The following is an 18,911-nucleotide window of genomic DNA, read 5'->3' as shown; positions in this document are numbered from 1 at the left end:
GTTGGACCCCACCCAGGCGGCCTCCCAACACGGCTAGGGGGCAGGCCGCGCCCACAGGTCGCCTGGAGGCGTGGTGGCCCCCATCTAGCCCATATTCTGGCCCAGGGTTCCTCCCGGTGCGTGGATTTTCTCTATTTTTATTGGAATTTTCTGGGACGCCTAAATATCCATTTTCCTACACACAAGAAAACCATACATGCAGCTCTGCTGAAAATAGCGTCAGTCTGGGTTAGTTTCATTCCAATCATGCGAGAATGAGGCCAAAACAATAGCAAAAGTGTTTGGAAGAGTCGATACATTTGAGACGTATCAACTCCCCCAAGTTTAGCATATTGCTTGTCCTCAAGCAATTCAGTTCAACAAACTGGACACGACAAAGAGAACTTTGACAAACACTTTTGCTTCATCAGAAGTATATAAGCATGCACTACGAACAAGTCCAACAAGTATTGAAGCAATGCTACAAAGACAATGCACGAAGCAATCCTCCGATCATGTGAACAGTTTCAAACAACTAAGAATGAATAATATGCAACCGAAAATCATGACGAGAACACAACACACATGACTCGGACATACTAGAGTGGTATCTCACTAGCCCCCAAGAGTGAAGCAAAACATCAATGCAGACGCTCCTTCGGAGTCTTAAAGGAGACTAGAAATAAATATTTCAGAATGAGTAATATCACAATCATGCAGAAGACAATGTAGTGCTTTGGGGAAATGCACATTACACTCAGAATGACAATTATGCTCTCTATAGTTGGTGCCTTTTTTATAAGAAGAGGATGACTCAACAGTAAAGTAAAATAGATAGGCCCTTCGCAGAGGGAAGCATTGTTTTGTAGAGATGCCAGAACTTGAGCTTTTGAAACAGAAATGAATCAAAATTTTGGGTGGCATGCTTTCATTGTCAACATAACAACTAAGAGATCTCAATATCTTCCATGCTAAATACATTATAGGCGGTTCCCAAACAGAATAGTAAATATTTTACTACCCGTCCACCAATCGATCACATTCCACGGCGGGCAGAATCCGCGGGTACCGTCCATACAAACAACAATCCTGGGGGGAGTTTTTTTTTCATTAACTTTGATTTGACTTTGAGCATGGAACTCGGCATCCGGGTTACCAACCACTTTCTCGTGTATGATAATGAATCAACACATATCTTGAGAATAACCCACTTAGCATGGAAGATATTGATGACCCCTAGTCGCTACATGAGTGATTCGGCCATACAAAACAAAATATTTATTTGAAGATTTAGAATACGACACATGCAAATTTACTTAGGATGGCACATAAATACCGCATATAGGTAGGAATCGTGGACTCATATGGCGCACCTGGTTTCAAGGATTTTGGATGCACAAGTAGTCAGTCCGCTTAGTACAGGCGAAGGCTAGCAAAGGACGGGGAAGAGACCAACTAGAGAGCAATAACGGACATAATCATGCAGAGCGACAAAGCAACATTGAATCGTGCATGAAAGTGATATAATTATTCTTAAATAAAAAGATCATCATGGCTTGATAGACTTCTAGTCATAAACATGTGTAAGCATGTGCCATGTCAATCCAAAAACTCTCCAAAGGGAAATACCACTCCAATATGCCAAACCATGAACAATGCAATGCATGCAAGTCATTTCAATAACACATTATGCACTCCAGCTATTTGAAACAAGTCACAAAGAAAGCATTAACTTCTGGGAAAGCATTGTAAACATAGCACTATATCGCTACAAGCTGGTCTCTAGATCATAAGTATAGGCATATGTACAAAAGGAGAAACAAATAGAGTTCATACCGGCTTTCCTTGTTGCATCCCTTCCGTCTATCTTCGTCATTATTGCATCATCACTTACACGATCGAACATAGAAACATATAATTAAGTGCAATTGCAACCATGGACTTGAGCTGAACTCTGCAAAGGGAAGCAAACCAAAGAGAGAAAAGAAATCTTTTTGGGTATTCCAAAGGTTAAACAAAAGCAAAAGAAAAGAGGAATCTTTTTGTTGTTTTTGCAAAGAAAGAACAAAGAAGAATAGGAAAAAACTCTGAAAAGATTAAAAAGGAAACCATGGATGATACAATGAAAGGGGATAAGGGTGCGTACTCCCCCAAGTTTAAGCTTTTGGCCTAAGTTGGGCTTGGCTACTGCGGGCTCCAGGAGCTTCCTCCGGCTCCGGAGTGGTACGGGTAGCTCCAAGAATCATACGAAGCCTCGGGTGTGTAAACTGATGCTCGACAGTCCTCCCAAGAAGAAGCCTGTTCTTCCTCGGAACAACCCCCTCCATGGGGTTGTCGGACTATTGCTGGATCACGAACTCGTCCAGCTCAACCGAGGTGAAGGACCATCAATTCCTTCTAGTCTAATCAAACAAAAGTGGTGCATGTAGACGGATCTCGCGAGTAGTAAACTCGCCAAACCTCATAATATAAACAAGGTTACCAAACTCAAAATTCCTAGTAACAAACTCATGCCTCTTCATAGCGGCAAGATCAAATCTTATGAATGAAAAAGGCGTATCATCCATGCATACAGTGCACCCGAGGTGCTCGAGGATAAGCGTGGCATAAATGCCACCAAAGTGAGGCCCTTTGCCGCTGTTAGGGACGGGGCGACAAGCAATCAAAGCACCAATATTATACGTGTTATCTCCTAAGAGGGCGGCTACCAAGATAGCGATATCCAAAGCCGAAATGTTTCTCGTGTTGTCACGAGCTAACACCCCTTGAGAAATATAGTATGCGAAATACCTGATGTGGGGAAATAATATGCTAGAGATCTTCCCCCGGTGAATGTCTCGCGGATCCTTGCTGAAAGGGAAGCGAATAGGCATTTCAGCTCATAGGGCTGAACTTCCATTTTGGTCGTCTTCCCGACATTCCGCACACCTATAATGTCACAAAATTCTGCCAAAGACATGGTAACGACATCCTCATATAATCAAAATTCACTCATGGAAGTTTGATCATTATATCTAAACCAGTTGACAAAATAATAGGTGAGTTTTGGATATTGTTGCACAAGTTGTGTTACGAGACGTGTCAACCCTGCAGCTGCACAGAGGTTATCAAACTCATCCTTAATACCTGCCACCGTAAGGAAATCTGAACATGGGTATGCCATGGCATGTGTTGTGTCCGTCTCGTGGAGCAACTTCGGTGGCACTATATCATTATTATAACTGGTCCTCACAGTAGAAGGTGAAGATGCAGCTCTGGTTAGTCTATCGGTAGGCTCGGGTCTCTTCTTCCCAAGCCATCCTTATGCTTTTCCAAACAAACTCATTTCTGAAATTTTTGATGCATGACAAAAACGAAGGTTTAAGCAAAAATGAGTTGGAGCAAACTATTCTACTCACTTCCCCGATGCATAAGCTTACATCAAAACTTCATAAATAAATTCCTAAACATGCATGCAAGATCATATGAACAGCACCAAGAACTCCTAAATACTCACAAATAAGACCACCAATCAAAATTCTAATTGGAGGAGTGGAGGAGTCACATACCAAGGAGCAAATTCTCAATTTCTCAATGAAAATGATGGGTTGTAGGGAGAGGTCGAAATTTTCCACCAAGAACAGCAAGAACTCGAGCTCCACGAGAAAAATCGGGATTTTTGGTGTCTGAGAGAGAGAAGGGAGGAAGAAGTACCACGAAAGGGGACCAGGTGGGCCCAAGCGACCTCTGGGCGCGACCAGGGGCCAGGACGTGCCACCTGGCCGCCTGGACAAGGGGGCCCCCCTGGTTGGCTTCACGTGCCCCTGCGTCTCTTTTTCGATGGAAATTCTTATTATAATTTTTCTGGAATTTTTCTAACAACTTCACTTTTGAAAATTTTCGAAGTACCGAAAGCTGCAAAACTTTCGGAAAGCTCGAAACAATGGTTAAACATATGAAGCTTAAAAAACATAAAACTTTGGTACAACAAGGAGGATGAAAGATAAAAGAAATGAAAACATAAAAAGCTTCTCTTTTTACTCATATAAAACATATTTGTTAGCAAGGTTGATCAAGTCTTACTACCAAACAGGTGATATATCGAGCGAAAAAAAATTCACTTCTTATAAAGCAATCATGGTACCTTTATTTTAATGGATATTGTTCCCACCATAATGATTTGATATTTGTGGTGGACATGTAGAGGACAATCCCACGCTCCAACCTTCACGGACTCAATATTCTCAATAGAATTAATGCCATGCCTTTTATCAATCTTCTTCAGAAAATATATCGTGTGCTCCTTCTCATTAACATTGAAAGTCACCTTTCCTTTATTGCAATCAATAATAGCACCTGCGGTGTTAAGAAAAGGTCTACCAAGAATAATAGACATGCTCCCATCCTCGGGAATGTCCAGCACAACAAAGTTACCAAGTATCAAGCAATTAGCAACTTCAGCAGGAACATCCTCACAAATACCAACAGGAACGGCCGTTGACTTATCATCCATTTGAAGAGAGATATCTATAGGGATTAGTTTATCTAAACAAAGCCTTTTGTAAAGATAGAAAGGCATAACACTCACTCCTGCACCAAGATCACATAAACCAGTTCTGACATAATTATTTTTTATGGGCAAGGAATGGTGGATATACCTGGATCACGAAGCTTCTCAGGAATCTTACGACTAAAAGAGTAATTAGAAAGCATAGTAGATATTGCCTCATTAAGAACTCTTCTTTCCTTAGTAACAATATCTTTCATATACCTCGAGTACAGAGGCAACTTAATAGCATCAGTCAAAGGAATTTGAAGAAAAAGAGGTTTCATCCATTCACAAAATTTATTGTAATGCTCTTCTTCTTTGGTTTTGAAAGACTTACCTGGGAAGGGCATTAATTTCTGTACCCATGGTTCTCTTTCCGTCCCATGTCTTCTTGCAACAAAGTCTTCTCTAGTATACCTCTTGTGCCTGTCGGGTGCTTCTTCTTCTTGTACCTCAGGAGGATCATTCTTCTCATTATGTTTATCAGGTTCAACACCATCTACAGTTTCAGCATCGGAAATAGATATACTATTAGGATCAACAATAGGTTCTTCATCAATTATGGGATCATTGGAGTTGTCAGCTTCCTTGTGTTTATTCTTCTTCTTCGGGGAGCTGACAACGTCTTCTTCCTGCAATTGAGAATCTTTCTCGACCCTCTTTGGATGCCCCTCCGGATAGAGGGGGTCCTAGGTGTGTGTACCACCTCGGGTCTTTATACCATATGCGTGTGTATCAACTTGTTTGGCATTGTTAGCAAGCAAATCTTTTTGCACATTAGAAATTTGTTCAAGCTGAGTTTGAACCATATGAAAATGCTTAACAAGACCTTTAACATCATTCATAGTTCTACTTAAAACATCAAGCAAACTCTTGATAGCAAGGGACTTATCATGCAACTATCTTTGAATCCTATCATTAAAGTGATTTTGCTTGACAATGAAATTATCAAGCTCATCTAAGCATTGATCAGGGGTCTTACCATGAGGGATGTCACTTGCATTGAATTCTAAAAGAGAGTGTACCTCTACCATAGGTGGGTGAGTGGTAGGCTCACATAATTTCTCAATAGGAGGTAGATTATTCACATCTTCAGCTTTAATACATTTCTCATTAATAGACTGCTTAGCTTCTTTCATAGCTTCAGGGCTCAAGAAAAGCATGCCCCTCTTCTTGGGTGGTGGAGGTGGTTCAGGAACAGACTAGTCATCATGATTTTTAGCTATCTTGCCCATTAGTTCTTCAGCATCGTTCGGTGTTCTTTCCCTGAAAACACAGCCAACACAACAATCCAGATAGGTTCTAGATTCATCGATTAGACCAGCATAAAATATATCAAGCAATTCATTGTTAGGGACTCCATGTCTCGGTATAGCCTTGAGTAAAGTGCAATACCTCCCCCAAGCTTTAGGGAGGTGCTCATCCTACAACTGTGTAAAGTTATATATTCTTTGTAAAGAAGCATGTTGCTTATGAGCAGGAAAATATTTAGCAACAAAAGATTGAGCTAAATCTTGAGGACTCTTAATGTAACCACATGGTAGTGCATCATACCATGCTTTAGCATCTTCCTTCAATGAGAAAGGAAGTAGCTTAGTAACATGATAATTTCTCTTCTTGTCCTCTTAGTGGATAAGCCACCCAACTCAGTGAATTTGGTAAGGTGTGCAATAGCATCGTCCTTTTCTCTGCCATAAAAAGGGTCAACTTCAACTGTGGATATACGTGAAAGATAGTCAGAGAAATTAAAATCAGCATCCTCAATGCAAATAGGAGATTAAGCAAATTTAGGATTGGGAGTAAATTTTTCTTCATAGAATGCTTTTCAAGCAGCTTCTTAACAGAAGCAGGGTTAGAGTTAGCACACTCTGTAAGCTCCATGCATAAATCATCATCAAGTTCAATATAATCATCATCAAGAATTCTTTCCCTGAGACCACTCAAGTCTGGGTAACCAAAGGATACACCAATGGGGTAGAATGTAACAGGAATTTCAACCCTAGACTGCTTTGCAGCCTTAGCAATCTGAGACTCAATAAAATAACCAAGTAAACCAGTCTCATCAATAGTAGTAGAAGCATCATCAAAAGTATCAGGCATAGTGACGAACTAGGTAGAAGCAGGATGTGGTGGTGGTGAAGCAAACTTACTCATAACGGAAGGTGAATCAAGCATGGCTCTGGTGCTAAGAACATTACCTTTTCGTGTAGTAGATGGTAAGATTGGAACCTTGGGGTCTCCTTTCTTACCCATAGTGGATAAATCGCAGCAAGCAAAATAACTCCAAGTAGACTTGTAAATAAATATATGCTCCCTCGCAACGATGCCAGAAAATAGTCTTAATAACCCACAAGTGTAGTGGATCGCAACAGTCTTCGCGGGTAAGTTAACCCAATTTATTGATTCGACACAAGGGGAGCCAAAGAATATTTATAAGCTTTAATAGTTGAGTTGTCAGTTCAACCGCACCTGAAAGATACTTGCTTGGCAACGAAATATTAGTAGTAACGGTGATATGAAAGTGATTGTGGCAACGGAGATAATGGTGGCAAAGCAACAAAAGTAAAACAGCTAAAGTAGAGCAACTAGTGACTAGCGGGATTAAAACCATGTAGGCTACGGAGATGGTTGGTTGGTCATGGATGAGAGATATCATGTATTTAACATGGGGCAAGGCACATAGAGAAGGAATGATCATCTAGGAAAATATCAATCATTAGGCATGTATCCCAAGGTAGTCGTGCGTGCTTGCAATAAGAACTTGCACAACATGTTTTTTCCTATCATCCCGCTACCAATGGGGCCAAAAGGAACTTATGGAGATTAAGGTGCTCCTGTCAAAGAGCACCGGAACAAAGCATTAACAATCAATGGATACATGGAATCCTCAAATCATAGTCTATCCCTTTTTTTGTCCCAAGATGTCACCGTTGGGATTGCCTGTTCCGGACTATAATAGGTGCATACTACTCATAGATAGGATCGAGAACACAAATATATTCATGAAAACATAAGATATTCAGATCTGAAATCATGGCACTCGGTCCCGAAGTGACAAGCATTAAGAGTAACAAGTAGTAGAAAAGATGATAAACACCATGGTAGATGATTGGCAACATGCCCCCAACAATCCGACGAACTATTACATGATCTAACTCATCCAATTCCTGCCGTCCACTTCACCTACAACATGGAATTACTCATACATGATGGGGGAATCCATGGAAGGGTGATGGAGTGAAGATGGTGATGATGATGGCGACGATTTCCCCTCTCCGGAGGCCAAGGCAGCCTCTAGATTAGCTCTCCCGAAAAAGAACTGAGGGTGGCGGCGGCTCCGCGTCGAGAACTTGCAAAACGACTTCTCTTCTGGGATTTCTCCATCAGGAAAAAAATAGAAGACAAAGTAGGGCATCAGAGGAGGTGGACCCCACCAGGCGGCCTCCCAACGCGGCCAGGGGGCAGGCCGCGCCCAAAGGTCGCCTGGAGGCATGGTGGCCCCCCTCTCGCCCATCTTCTGACCCAGGGTTCCTCCCGGTTCGTGGATTTATCTATTTTTTATTGGAATTTTCCGGGGCGCCTAAACATCCATTTTCCTGCACACAAGAAAACCATATAGGCAGCTCTACTGAAAACAGCGTCAGTTCAGGTTAGTTTCATTAAAATCATGCATGAATGAGGCCAAAACAATAGCAAAAGTGTTTGTAAAAGTCTGTACGTTTGAGACGTGTCAATCTCCGTCACGCTCCTTGCCCCGACGGCACTCCGGTGCCACCGGGAGAGAGGGGGGACAGCCTCCCTCCTTGTTCTTCTTCCTTGGCCTCCACTTAGATGGGAGGAGAGTTCCCCCTCTGGTCCACGGCCTCCATGGCGGCGGAGGCGAAGGAGCCCCTCCGAGATTGCATCTCCCTCTATGTTCTCTTCTGTTGCATGTTCCTGTTTTATGGTCCTTCACCGTTTCATAAATTCTCGAAGATCCGTAACTCCGGTTGTGCCGAAATTTTGGAGGGACTTTTATCAATAAATTATATTTCTTGTACCCTAAGAAGAGCCCCAACCAACTTAAGGGGTGCCCAGTAGACACCACCCTGTGCCAGGTGGACCAAGCACGCCCTGGTGTCTAGTGGAGGTCGTGGGCCGCCATTTACGTTGATTCCATGTTCAAAATAATTCTCTTTAAAATTTTATCGCGTTGCACTTTGTTTGATATGGATATTCTCCGAAACAAAAAATATGCAACAAACAAGAACTGACACTTGGCACTGGATCAATATGTTAGTCCAATACATCATATAAAATGTTGCAAAAAATATGTGAAAGTTGTATAATATTGGCATGGAACAATCAAAAAATATATATACGACGGAGACGTATCACAGGTAAGAGTGGGGTACTGGACAATAGTAAATCGAGATTGGAGCACACCAAATGCTCGCTGGACATCCTTCCTGCAAGCCTCCTGACACTTAACAAAGTGTGACTTCTTGCCTCCTCGCACAAGGTTTGAGATACTCTTCACAAATGTGGACAATCCCGGAGATACCATCTGCTAGATAGTATCCCTTGTTGTAGTGGCACCCATTGACCTCGAAGTTCACCGAACGAGCATGACCTTCAACAAGATTTGCAAAGACATTCGAGGACTGAAGTATGTTGATGTCATTGTGAGTTCCTAGCATACCAAAGGAGTGCCAAATCCATAGGTCCTATGTGGCCACTACCTCAAGTACCACTCTGCAACCTCTTTTGGTGCCTTCGTACATCCCCTGCCAAGCTAATGGATAGTTTTTTCATGCCCAATGCATGCAGTCGATGCTTCCAAGCATCCCATGAAATCCTCTTACTGCATTCTACGCTAGGATCCGAGCAGTGTCTTCAGCATTGGGTGATTGCAAATTTTATGGTCCAAACACTGCCACCACTATCCTACAAAACTTCTACAAACACTCAAAGGTGGTCGACTCGACCATGCTCCTTAGTATTACTGTATATCATCGGGAGATCCATACACAAGGATCCTCATAGTCGTGGTGTACTTCAAGAACGAGGATAATCCAACCGTACTGGTGCAATCCTTCTTGCAAATGAAATAGATGTCGAACTCATAGATGACATTCACAATCCTGAGGAAGAGCTTCGGGTCCATCCGATAATGGCGCGGAAATAATTTCTCGCCATGCATAGGACTGTCGGCGAAGTAGTCGATGTAGAGCATGTAATAGACCTCCATGTGATGTCTTTGTTTGCTCTTGCGGCGCCCCGGCACCGAGACACCACTCCACGGCTTGGCATTATTCGCAATAGGCCGGCCAGCGCGGCGAGGATCATGATGTGCTCTTCGTCGGTGGTGTCGTCCTCGGCTTTCTCCTCCATCAGAGCCATGAACGTGTCATCGTCGTTTGAGTCCATTACCGAGCAGGCTAATCACCAAACACCTGAATGGCGTAGTTGGTGGGCAGTCGCCGGTATCCCTGCCTGAGCGGTTTGAAAAGCTCGCCCAGGGAGAGCAGGATGGAGGCTACCGCGAAAATGGCAGGGAAATGGCATTTTCAATCGGCGCGGCAGCACCTGAGGGCACGTTGGCGGCGTCGGGATCGACATGGCGGTGAGGTGTTCCGTGGCGCACGAGGGCGAATCTAGCGGCGAAAAGGCATTTCTCGCCTCACAGTAGTGTCCTACACACAACTTTTCCTTCTGTCAAAGCACCTAGGTGCCCCCAGCGTGCTGGGTTCGGCCTGGGTTCACCGGCCCGAAAAATGGACCATCTGGCGGAAAACGACGTCCTGGGGGCCCGACTGGGGGGGATTTTGTAACGACGGCGTCTAAAAAGGGGCATGAGTGGCCTCTTGGGGCGCGGCTGGAGATGCCCTTATGTGTGTTGTACGCTTGATCATTCCTGCCTACCTCTTGTTCCTAAGGCCAACTTCAGCGCACGACCCCAAACGGACATCCGTTTTTCCCGGACATTTGGGTAGGGCAATGGGGTCGTCTCTCAGCCTTTCCTCGGATGCGGTGGCCGTGCACCCAACATGCGGACGCATCCTTTGGTCGCATCCTGTCCGCCACGACCAATATGCCCATATATTCATATTCATCAATGTTTGCACGTCCAAATTTTAATTGTTTCAAATAAAAATAGTTTTACAACCCAATCAAAATTGTCTCGAATAAAATGGTTTTACAACCAAATTGAAATTGTCTTGAATAAACATAATAAACCAATACATCTATTGGTTGCCAATGTGATTCCACATGTGCTGAACGAAGTCATTTTAAAGCTCCAAATGAGTGTGCAATCACGCATTTCACGATGGAATTGGGTAAACTGTTCAAATGTGGCCGGTTCTTGCTGCAGGGGCTCAACATTTTCACCTCAAAAATCAAATCCTTGGTCGAAGATGTTGTTATCACGCTCGTCCTTGATGATCATGTTGTGCATGATCACACAAGTAGTCATCACCTCCAATGCTTCCCTTCATCCATGTTCAGTGAAGGGTTTCGAACGATACCCCATCGGGATTGAAGCACACCAAAAGCACGCTCCACATCCTTTCTAGCACTCTCTTGCATTTGGGAAAATCTCTGTCTCTTATCACATTGGGGTTTCGAGATTGTCTCCACAAAAGTTGACCACTTAGGATATATACCAGCATCTAGGTAGTATCCCTTGTTGTAGTGGTGGCTATTGACCTCAAAGTTGCTAGGTAGAGAATGGCCTTGTGCAAACCTTGCGAAGACTGGAGAACGCTGCAGCACGTTGATATCATTGTGAGAACCTGCCATGCTGAAGAAAGAATGTCATATCCAAAGATCTTGTCAAGCCACAACTTCTAATATGAGAGTGCACGCTTTCACATGCCCCTTGTACTGGCCCTGTCAAGCAAATAGACTGTTCTTCCACTCCTAGTGCATACAATCTTTGCTGCCATGCATGCCTGGAAAGCTTCTATCGGCGTTGATTACCAACAGCCTTTTTGTATCAGCAGCATTTGGCTGCCTCAAGTATTGAGGGCCAAACACTGCCACCACGGCATTGCAGAAGTTGTACATTGACATCAGACATGTGAACTCACTCATGCGCACGTACTCATCCACAAAATCGCGTGGAATACCTTATGCAAGCATGCGGATGGCCGCGGTGCATTTCTAATAAGAGAAGAATCCAAGCTTGCCAAGGGCATCCGTTTTGCACTCGAAGAATGGGTCATGACGAATCACTCTCTCTCGGATACGACTGTACATATGTCTTGCCATACGAAAACAACGATGGAATTTCTTCGGTTCAAAGAGTGTGGTATTCTCAAAGTAATCGACATAGAGCATGGCGTCGCCTCTCTCTCTCTGATGTGGTTCAGGTTGGGAGCACGGCCCAGGACTGACCGCCTGTAGCGAGGCCGCTGTCTTTCAATGTGGTCGTGAACGACCGGTGCAACCACCACAAGATCTTCGTCATCCGAGGACGCATCATCCGATGAACAAAAGAAGTGGTTGAAGAAAAATTCATCTCCATTGTCCATACCTTTGTTGGCAAAGTGTTAGAAACCTTGCGGTCGTGGTGACAAATAGGCTGCGGAAATCACCTCGATGCAGGAGGGTCGTTTGGCGGCCGGCTACAGGTCGCTATAGAGCACCCGGCGGTCGTATCCCCTCTGGCACCAGATACGAAGGCGACGGCCAAAACTTCTCCAAAAGACGACCAAAATTCCTACGAAAGCGTGGGCGTGGTGGCGGCCATGGCGAGACTTGGTTTGGTATGGACGGCCGGGGGGTGAGCAGTGAGGAGGCGGCTGAAAAAATAGTGGCGGCTCCGACGGCGAGGTGGGGCGGGGAGGGCGGATGGAGGCGTTGGAAATGAATGAAGTGCCAGTGTCCCGACAGGCGGGCCATGGGGAGGACAAGGACGCGTGTCCCGCCCGTCCGCACGTTGTCCGTTTTACTCCAAACGCGACGCATGTTTGGGCCCGGAATAGAATGAAAATGGACGAAAATCAGATATTTGTTCATTTGGGACTGCACGTCGGGTTCAGCTATTCGTCCGTTTAATCTAAACGAACTAAGAACGAACGAAATGGGGTCGTGCGGTAGAGTTGGTTTAATAAATTATAGATAATCCGTACACTTGGTTGTTTAGATGGGTGTATCAGTCTATCATGGCATGGAAAGTAGAGTTGGTCGAGGTGACTGCCTTCCGCACCACGCCTGGGCATCCTGTGCTTTAGCCGAGTAGGTACAAAGGGACCAGCGGTGAATGATTTTTATATAGCCTCTTTTGTAATCTTTTGATTCTTCTTCATATGGTGACATGTTAGTGCTGTCGATAGTACTGTTGGTAGTCAAGGTCGTCGCGCGTCGTTGTCTAGGTATAGATCACCTTCGTCGCTATAAATCCACGCTTTGCGTCGTCTCATCCATTTAGTGAGGTATAAGTCCACACAAACGACCACAAATCGGAAAGGAAAACCAGGCGAGATGAGCACCCGCGACCTCCTCTTCTCCGGTCTCGACCTCGTCAAGCAACAGGCGAGCGCCGTGGCCTCCACCGTCTCGCTGGCCAAGCCGTACCTCCCCTCAAAGCTAACCGAGATGAACACGGGTGGCATCGTCGCGGGTCTCGGCTACGTCAAGAACCATACAGGAGCGGCCATGGCCTCCACAGTCTCGTTGGCCAAGCCGTACCTTCCCGCAAAGCTAACCGAGATGAGCACAGGCGACATCGTCACCGGTCTCGGCTACGTCAAGAACCATACAGGAGCGGCCATGGCCTCCACCATCTCGTTGGCCAAACCGTACCTGCCTGCAAAGCTCTCCACGCGCGACGGTGCCGTGGGGACCGCGGCGATGGTCATCGGGGGCGCCGTGGGCGCCTACTTTCTCTGGCCTGCTGCAGCCGCCCCAGCCGCCGCCGGCGCCATGATGAAGGCGCCTGGTGCCGCCGGCTTCCTGATTTCCCGCACGGCGTTTGTGGCCAACCCGCAGGTCTACTACCAGATCCTCCGCACCGCTGGGGCCGCGGCGGCCGCCGCCGCATTCGTGTAGGGAAGCAAGCAAGCAAGCGCGCCCCTTCGACCCGTCCCGTTTGCTTTGTTTCGTGTACTGTGTTAAATTAAGTGTGGTTCGACTATCTATGGTGATTCATTCCATCTAGTACCGTATACTCCTCGCCGTGGGAGCGAGAGAAGATGGGGTGATAATAAGCGCTGCCTCCTACTCCTATTTTCCAATGTTCTAGTCATTGTGTTCTGTTTGCGATATTATATATGGTGTTTTGAAGCAACTGTTAGCTGCTCCTTCCTGCTGTATTCTCAGTTCATATGTCTGTATTGTTTCTATATTGTTATATGTGTTTATGAACTTACGATTCTGTTGTCTCTTACTAGTCCATCTGAATATTCGATGGATCAGTGAGCCTTCTACATAGTTTCAGAAAACCTTGAGGAGATGCACAGGGATCGACGCAGAAATTTCGCGGAAGTCATGGTGTGAAAGGATCTCCTTTTGCTACATCTAGTCACCGTAGTGCTAATCTGTTTCCTGGAAAGAGGTAAAAGAATCTTCTTTCTCATCGATCTATCAAGTGGATCCTCTGTGGCAATGGCGTGATTGCTGTGCCGGAGTGCAAGGGTCAGCGGAGGTGCTGGTCAACTGCATGGGAGTGAAGGTCCTGCTGCTCCGAACGAAAGCTTGGCTGGTTTTTTCGCCGGCCGGCTGCGACGCCGTCCGTGGCGGTCACAATCTTTTTTGGAAACGCCATCAAGGAGCTTATTTGCAAGCTCTCCTTTCGGATCAAGATCTTCAGGTGAAAGTCAAGATCCTTCAGTTGGATCTGACGGCGGCGGCGTCTCTGCGTAGCGCTGTCTTCGAGATCTTGCTCCCTTTTGCATTTTCGGCAGGCTGGATGTGCACGGCATCATGGTCGGTAGATGCTCAACCGGCAGTGTGGGCGGTTGGCGTTGTGACTTCTGTGGCGACGATGATGATGGTGTGCGGAGCTGGGTTGCAGCTTGTCCTTCTAATATTGACGGTCCGGTTTGCGAAGGAGTGTGTCTATATTTGTTTCTCACAGTGAGAGAGAAGTCGAAGACGCGTGTGGTGGGACCCGGGGGCAACGATGACTCCATGAGTGGGGTTCGTGCAGATGATGCTCTTCGAAGGTTGCTGTCCCATCCTATGTTTGTACCACTTTGTCACATGATGATTTCATAAAATTTGAAACTATTTAAAACTTTTATGTACATGTGATGCTTGAATTGGTTGCTATATGCTTGTTTGCCTATTTGGGTTTTATTCACAAAAAATCCCCTCCACGAAAACTCATCTTCTTGCTGCAAATACGTGCCCAATGGCCATATCATGTGTACGGGACCAAGAACTATTTTTATTAACTATTATTTTGGTCAAAAGCTTTTCTTTAAATTAAGTTTCCAAAAACCCTTAAATTCAGGTTTGTACTACAAGTCCTCAAATTAGGGTAGATGGTTTGCCCTAAATAATTTATTTGGACCCTATTATCAGAAAGACGTCCCAAAACAACGAAATTATCATTTTCAAAGTTATCTCCCTATTTTAATTAAATACCTTTATCTGAGGCCAGAAATGGTCTTTTATAGGGAAAATTTATTTTAATGCTTTTAAAATATTTAAGAAAATTTAGGAAAACCCAGTGGAAATATAGTTTCCATATATAAGAGTTTCAACCCATGGTCATGTTTAAAATATTGGACAAAACCCCTCAAAACCCTTGCTTCCTACTTTAAGCTTTTGGAATATTTTCATAGGAGATATTCTCAAATAATTCCAGAAAATTGTGTCAAATCACACATAATATATGTGATGATCTTGGCAAGTTTCACCTCAATCCAAGTTGGTTTGGTCCACCAGAATATTTCAAAACTCTCTCTGTCCAGAACCAAATTTGGGCAACTTTACATTGTCAAGTTTCTTCGATTGCTCTCAAACTTTGCAGGACTTATGTTGTCCCCAAATAATGATGCTACACCAAGTTTTCAATTTGGGGTATATATTTGCTTAAATAGATCTACAGTAACCTCATTATGTTGATTTTTAGAGTTTTCTATGTTTACATTACCAACTTTCTTGAAATAGGCTCAAACCTTGTGATCACTCTCATTTTTGCCCATCATTGGATGTTGTTGTTGGAATTATGCCCTAGAGGCAATAATAAATATAGTTATTATTATAATTCCTGTATCAAGATAATCGTTTATTATCCATGCTATAATTGTATTGAATGAAGACTCATTTACATGTGTGGATACATAGACAAAACACCGTCCCTAGCAAGCCTCTAGTTGGCTAGCCAGTTGATCAAAGATAGTCAGTGTATTCTGATTATGAACAAGGTGTTGTTGCTTGATAACTGGATCACGTCATTAGGAGAATCACGTGATGGACTAGACCCAAACTAATAGACGTAGCATGTTGATCGTGTCATTTTGTTGCTACTGTTTTCTGCATGTCAAGTATTTATTCCTATGACCATGAGATCATATAACTCACTGACACCGGAGGAATGCTTTGTGTGTATCAAACGTCGCAACATAACTGGGTGACTATAAAGATGCTCTACAGGTATCTCCGAAGGTGTTAGTTGAGTTAGTATGGATCAAGACTGGGATTTGTCACTCCGTGTGACGGAGAGGTATCTCAGGGCCCACTCGGTAATACAACATCACACACAAGCCTTGCAAGCAATGTGACTTAGTGTAAGTTGCGGGATCTTGTATTACGGAACGAGTAAAGAGACTTGCCGGTAAACGAGATTGAAATAGGTATGCGGATACTGACGATCGAATCTCGGGCAAGTAACATACCGAAGGACAAAGAGAATGACATACGGGATTATATGAATCCTTGGCACTGAGGTTCAAACGATAAGATCTTCGTAGAATATGTAGGATCCAATATGGGCATCCAGGTCCTGCTATTGGATATTGACCGAGGAGTCTCTCGGGTCATGTCTACATAGTTCTTGAACCCGCAGGGTCTGCACACTTAAGGTTCAACGTTGTTTTATGCGTATTTGAGTTATATGGTTGGTTACCGAATGTTGTTCGGAGACCCGGATGAGATCACGGATGTCACGAGGGTTTCCGGAATGGTCCGGAAATGAAGATTGATATATAGGATGACCTCATTTGATTACCGGAAGGTTTTCGGAGTTACCGGGAATGTACCGGGAATGACGAATGGGTTCCGGGATTTCACCGGGGGGGCAACCCACCCCGGGGAAGCCCATAGGCCTTGAGGGTGGCACACCAGCCCTCAAGGTTGATGCAATTGCCGTCGGCACAGTTTCACTTCAGTTACCATCAGGATTAGTGATGAACTTAAATCATTGTTATTTAGTGCCTGCGTTGAGCATGAACATTATATCTGGATCTTATTTATTGCGAGACGGTTACTCTTTTAAGTCAGAGAATAATGGTTGTTCTATTTCTATGAGTAACATCTTTTATGGTCATGCACCTAATGTGAGAGGATTTTTCATATTGAATCTTGATAGCGATACACATATACATAACATTGAGACCAAAAGAGTTAGAGTTAACAATGATAGCGCCATATTTTTGTGGCACTGCCGCTTATGTCATATTGGGGTAAAGCGCATGAAGAAACTCCATGCTGATGGACTTTTGGAGTCACTTGACTTTGATTCACTTGACACGTGCGAACCATGCCTCATGGGCAAGATGACTAAGACTCCGTTCTCCGGAACAATGGAGCGTGCAAGTGACTTGTTGGAAATCATACATACCGATGTGTGTGGTCCGATGAGCGTGGAGGCACGCGGCGGATATCGTTATTTTCTCACCTTCACTAACGATTTGAGTAGATATGGTTATGTCTACTTGATGAAGCACAAGTCTGAAACATTTGAAAAGTTCAAGCAATTTCAGTGTGAAGTTGAAAATCATCGTAACAAGAAGATCAAGTTCCTACAGTCTGATCGTGGGGGTGAATATCTGAGTTTCGAGTTTGGTGCGTACTTAAGACAATGTGGAATTGTTTCACAGTTAACACCGCCTGGAACACCACAGCGTAATGGTGTGTCCGAACGTCGTAATCGTACTTTATTAGAGATGGTGCGATCTATGATGTCTCTTACCGATTTGCCGTTATCGTTTTGGGGTTATGCATTAGAAACAGCTGCATTCACTTTAAATAGGGCACCATCAAAATCCATTGAGACGACACCATACGAACTGTGGTATGGCAAAGGGCCAAAGTTGTCGTTTCTTAAAGTTTGGGGATGTGACGCTTATGTCAAAGAGCTTCAGCCTGAAAAGCTGGAACCCAAAGCGGAAAAGTGCGTCTTCATAGGTTACCCAAAAGAGACAGTTGGGTACACCTTCTATCTCAAATCCGAGGGCAAAGTGTTTGTTGCTAAAAACAGAGCTTTTCTCGAGAAGGAGTTTCTCTCGAGAGAATTGAGTGGGAGGAAGATAGAACTTGACGAGGTTTTCGAACCTCTCATCCCTCTGGATGGTGGCGCGGGACAAGGGGAAACCTCTGTCGTTGCGACGCCGGTTGAGGAGGAAGTTAATGATGATGATCATGAAACTCCGGTTCAAGTTTCTGTCGAACCACGCAGGTCGACGAGACCACGTGCTGCTCCAGAGTGGTACGGTAATCCCGTCTTGTCGATCATGTTGTTGGACAACAATGAACCTGCAAATTATGAAGAAGCAATGGTGGGCCCGGATTCCAACAAATGGCTAGAAGCCATGAAGTCCGAGATAGGATCCATGTATGAGAACAAAGTGTGGACTTTGGAGGTACTACCTGAGGGCCGCAAGGCTATTCAGAACAAATGGATTTTTAAGAGGAAGACGGACGCTGACGACAATGTGACCGTTTATAAAGCTCGACTTGTGGCAAAGGGTTTTTCACAAGTTCAAGGAGTTGACTACGATGAGACATTCTCACCCGTAGCGATGCTTAAGTCCGTCAGAATCATGTTAGCAATAGCTGCATTTTTTGATTATGAAATCTGGCAGATGGATGTCAAAATGGCGTTCCTTAACGGTTTCCTTAAGGAAGAGTTGTATATGATACAACCCGAAGGTTTTGTCGATCCTAAGAATGCTAACAAGGTGTGCAAGCTCCAGCGATCCATTTATGGACTGGTGCAAGCATCTCGGAGTTGGAACAAACGTTTTGATGAGGTGATCAAAGCATTTGGGTTTATACAAGTGGTTGGAGAATCTTGTATTTACAAGAAAGTGAGTGGGAGCTCTGTGGCATTTCTAATATTATATGTGGATGACATATTGCTGATTGGAAACAACGTGGAGTTTTTAGAGAGCATAAAGGATTACTTGAATAAGAGTTTCTCTATGAAGGACCTAGGAGAAGCTGCTTACATTCTAGGCATTAAGATCTA

At 44.4% G+C, this 18,911-nt stretch overlaps 1 protein-coding gene across 1 annotated transcript; it reads left to right on the top strand.

The window, feature by feature from the left end:
* The first annotated feature begins 12,901 nt into the window (after positions 1-12,901).
* LOC123429710 lies at positions 12,902-13,781 on the top strand. The gene has a single exon (XM_045113720.1). It carries the CDS (start codon positions 12,977-12,979, stop codon positions 13,541-13,543), a length of 567 nt encoding a protein of 188 aa, XP_044969655.1. The 5' UTR covers positions 12,902-12,976; the 3' UTR covers positions 13,544-13,781.
* The last annotated feature ends 5,130 nt before the right edge of the window (positions 13,782-18,911 follow it).

The sequence above is a fragment of the Hordeum vulgare genome, chromosome 2H (assembly GCF_904849725.1).
Source record: "Hordeum vulgare subsp. vulgare chromosome 2H, MorexV3_pseudomolecules_assembly, whole genome shotgun sequence".
NCBI lineage: Eukaryota > Viridiplantae > Streptophyta > Magnoliopsida > Poales > Poaceae > Hordeum > Hordeum vulgare.
Note: the sequence above shows the minus strand (reverse complement) of the source record. Positions and strands in the feature narration are given on the sequence as shown.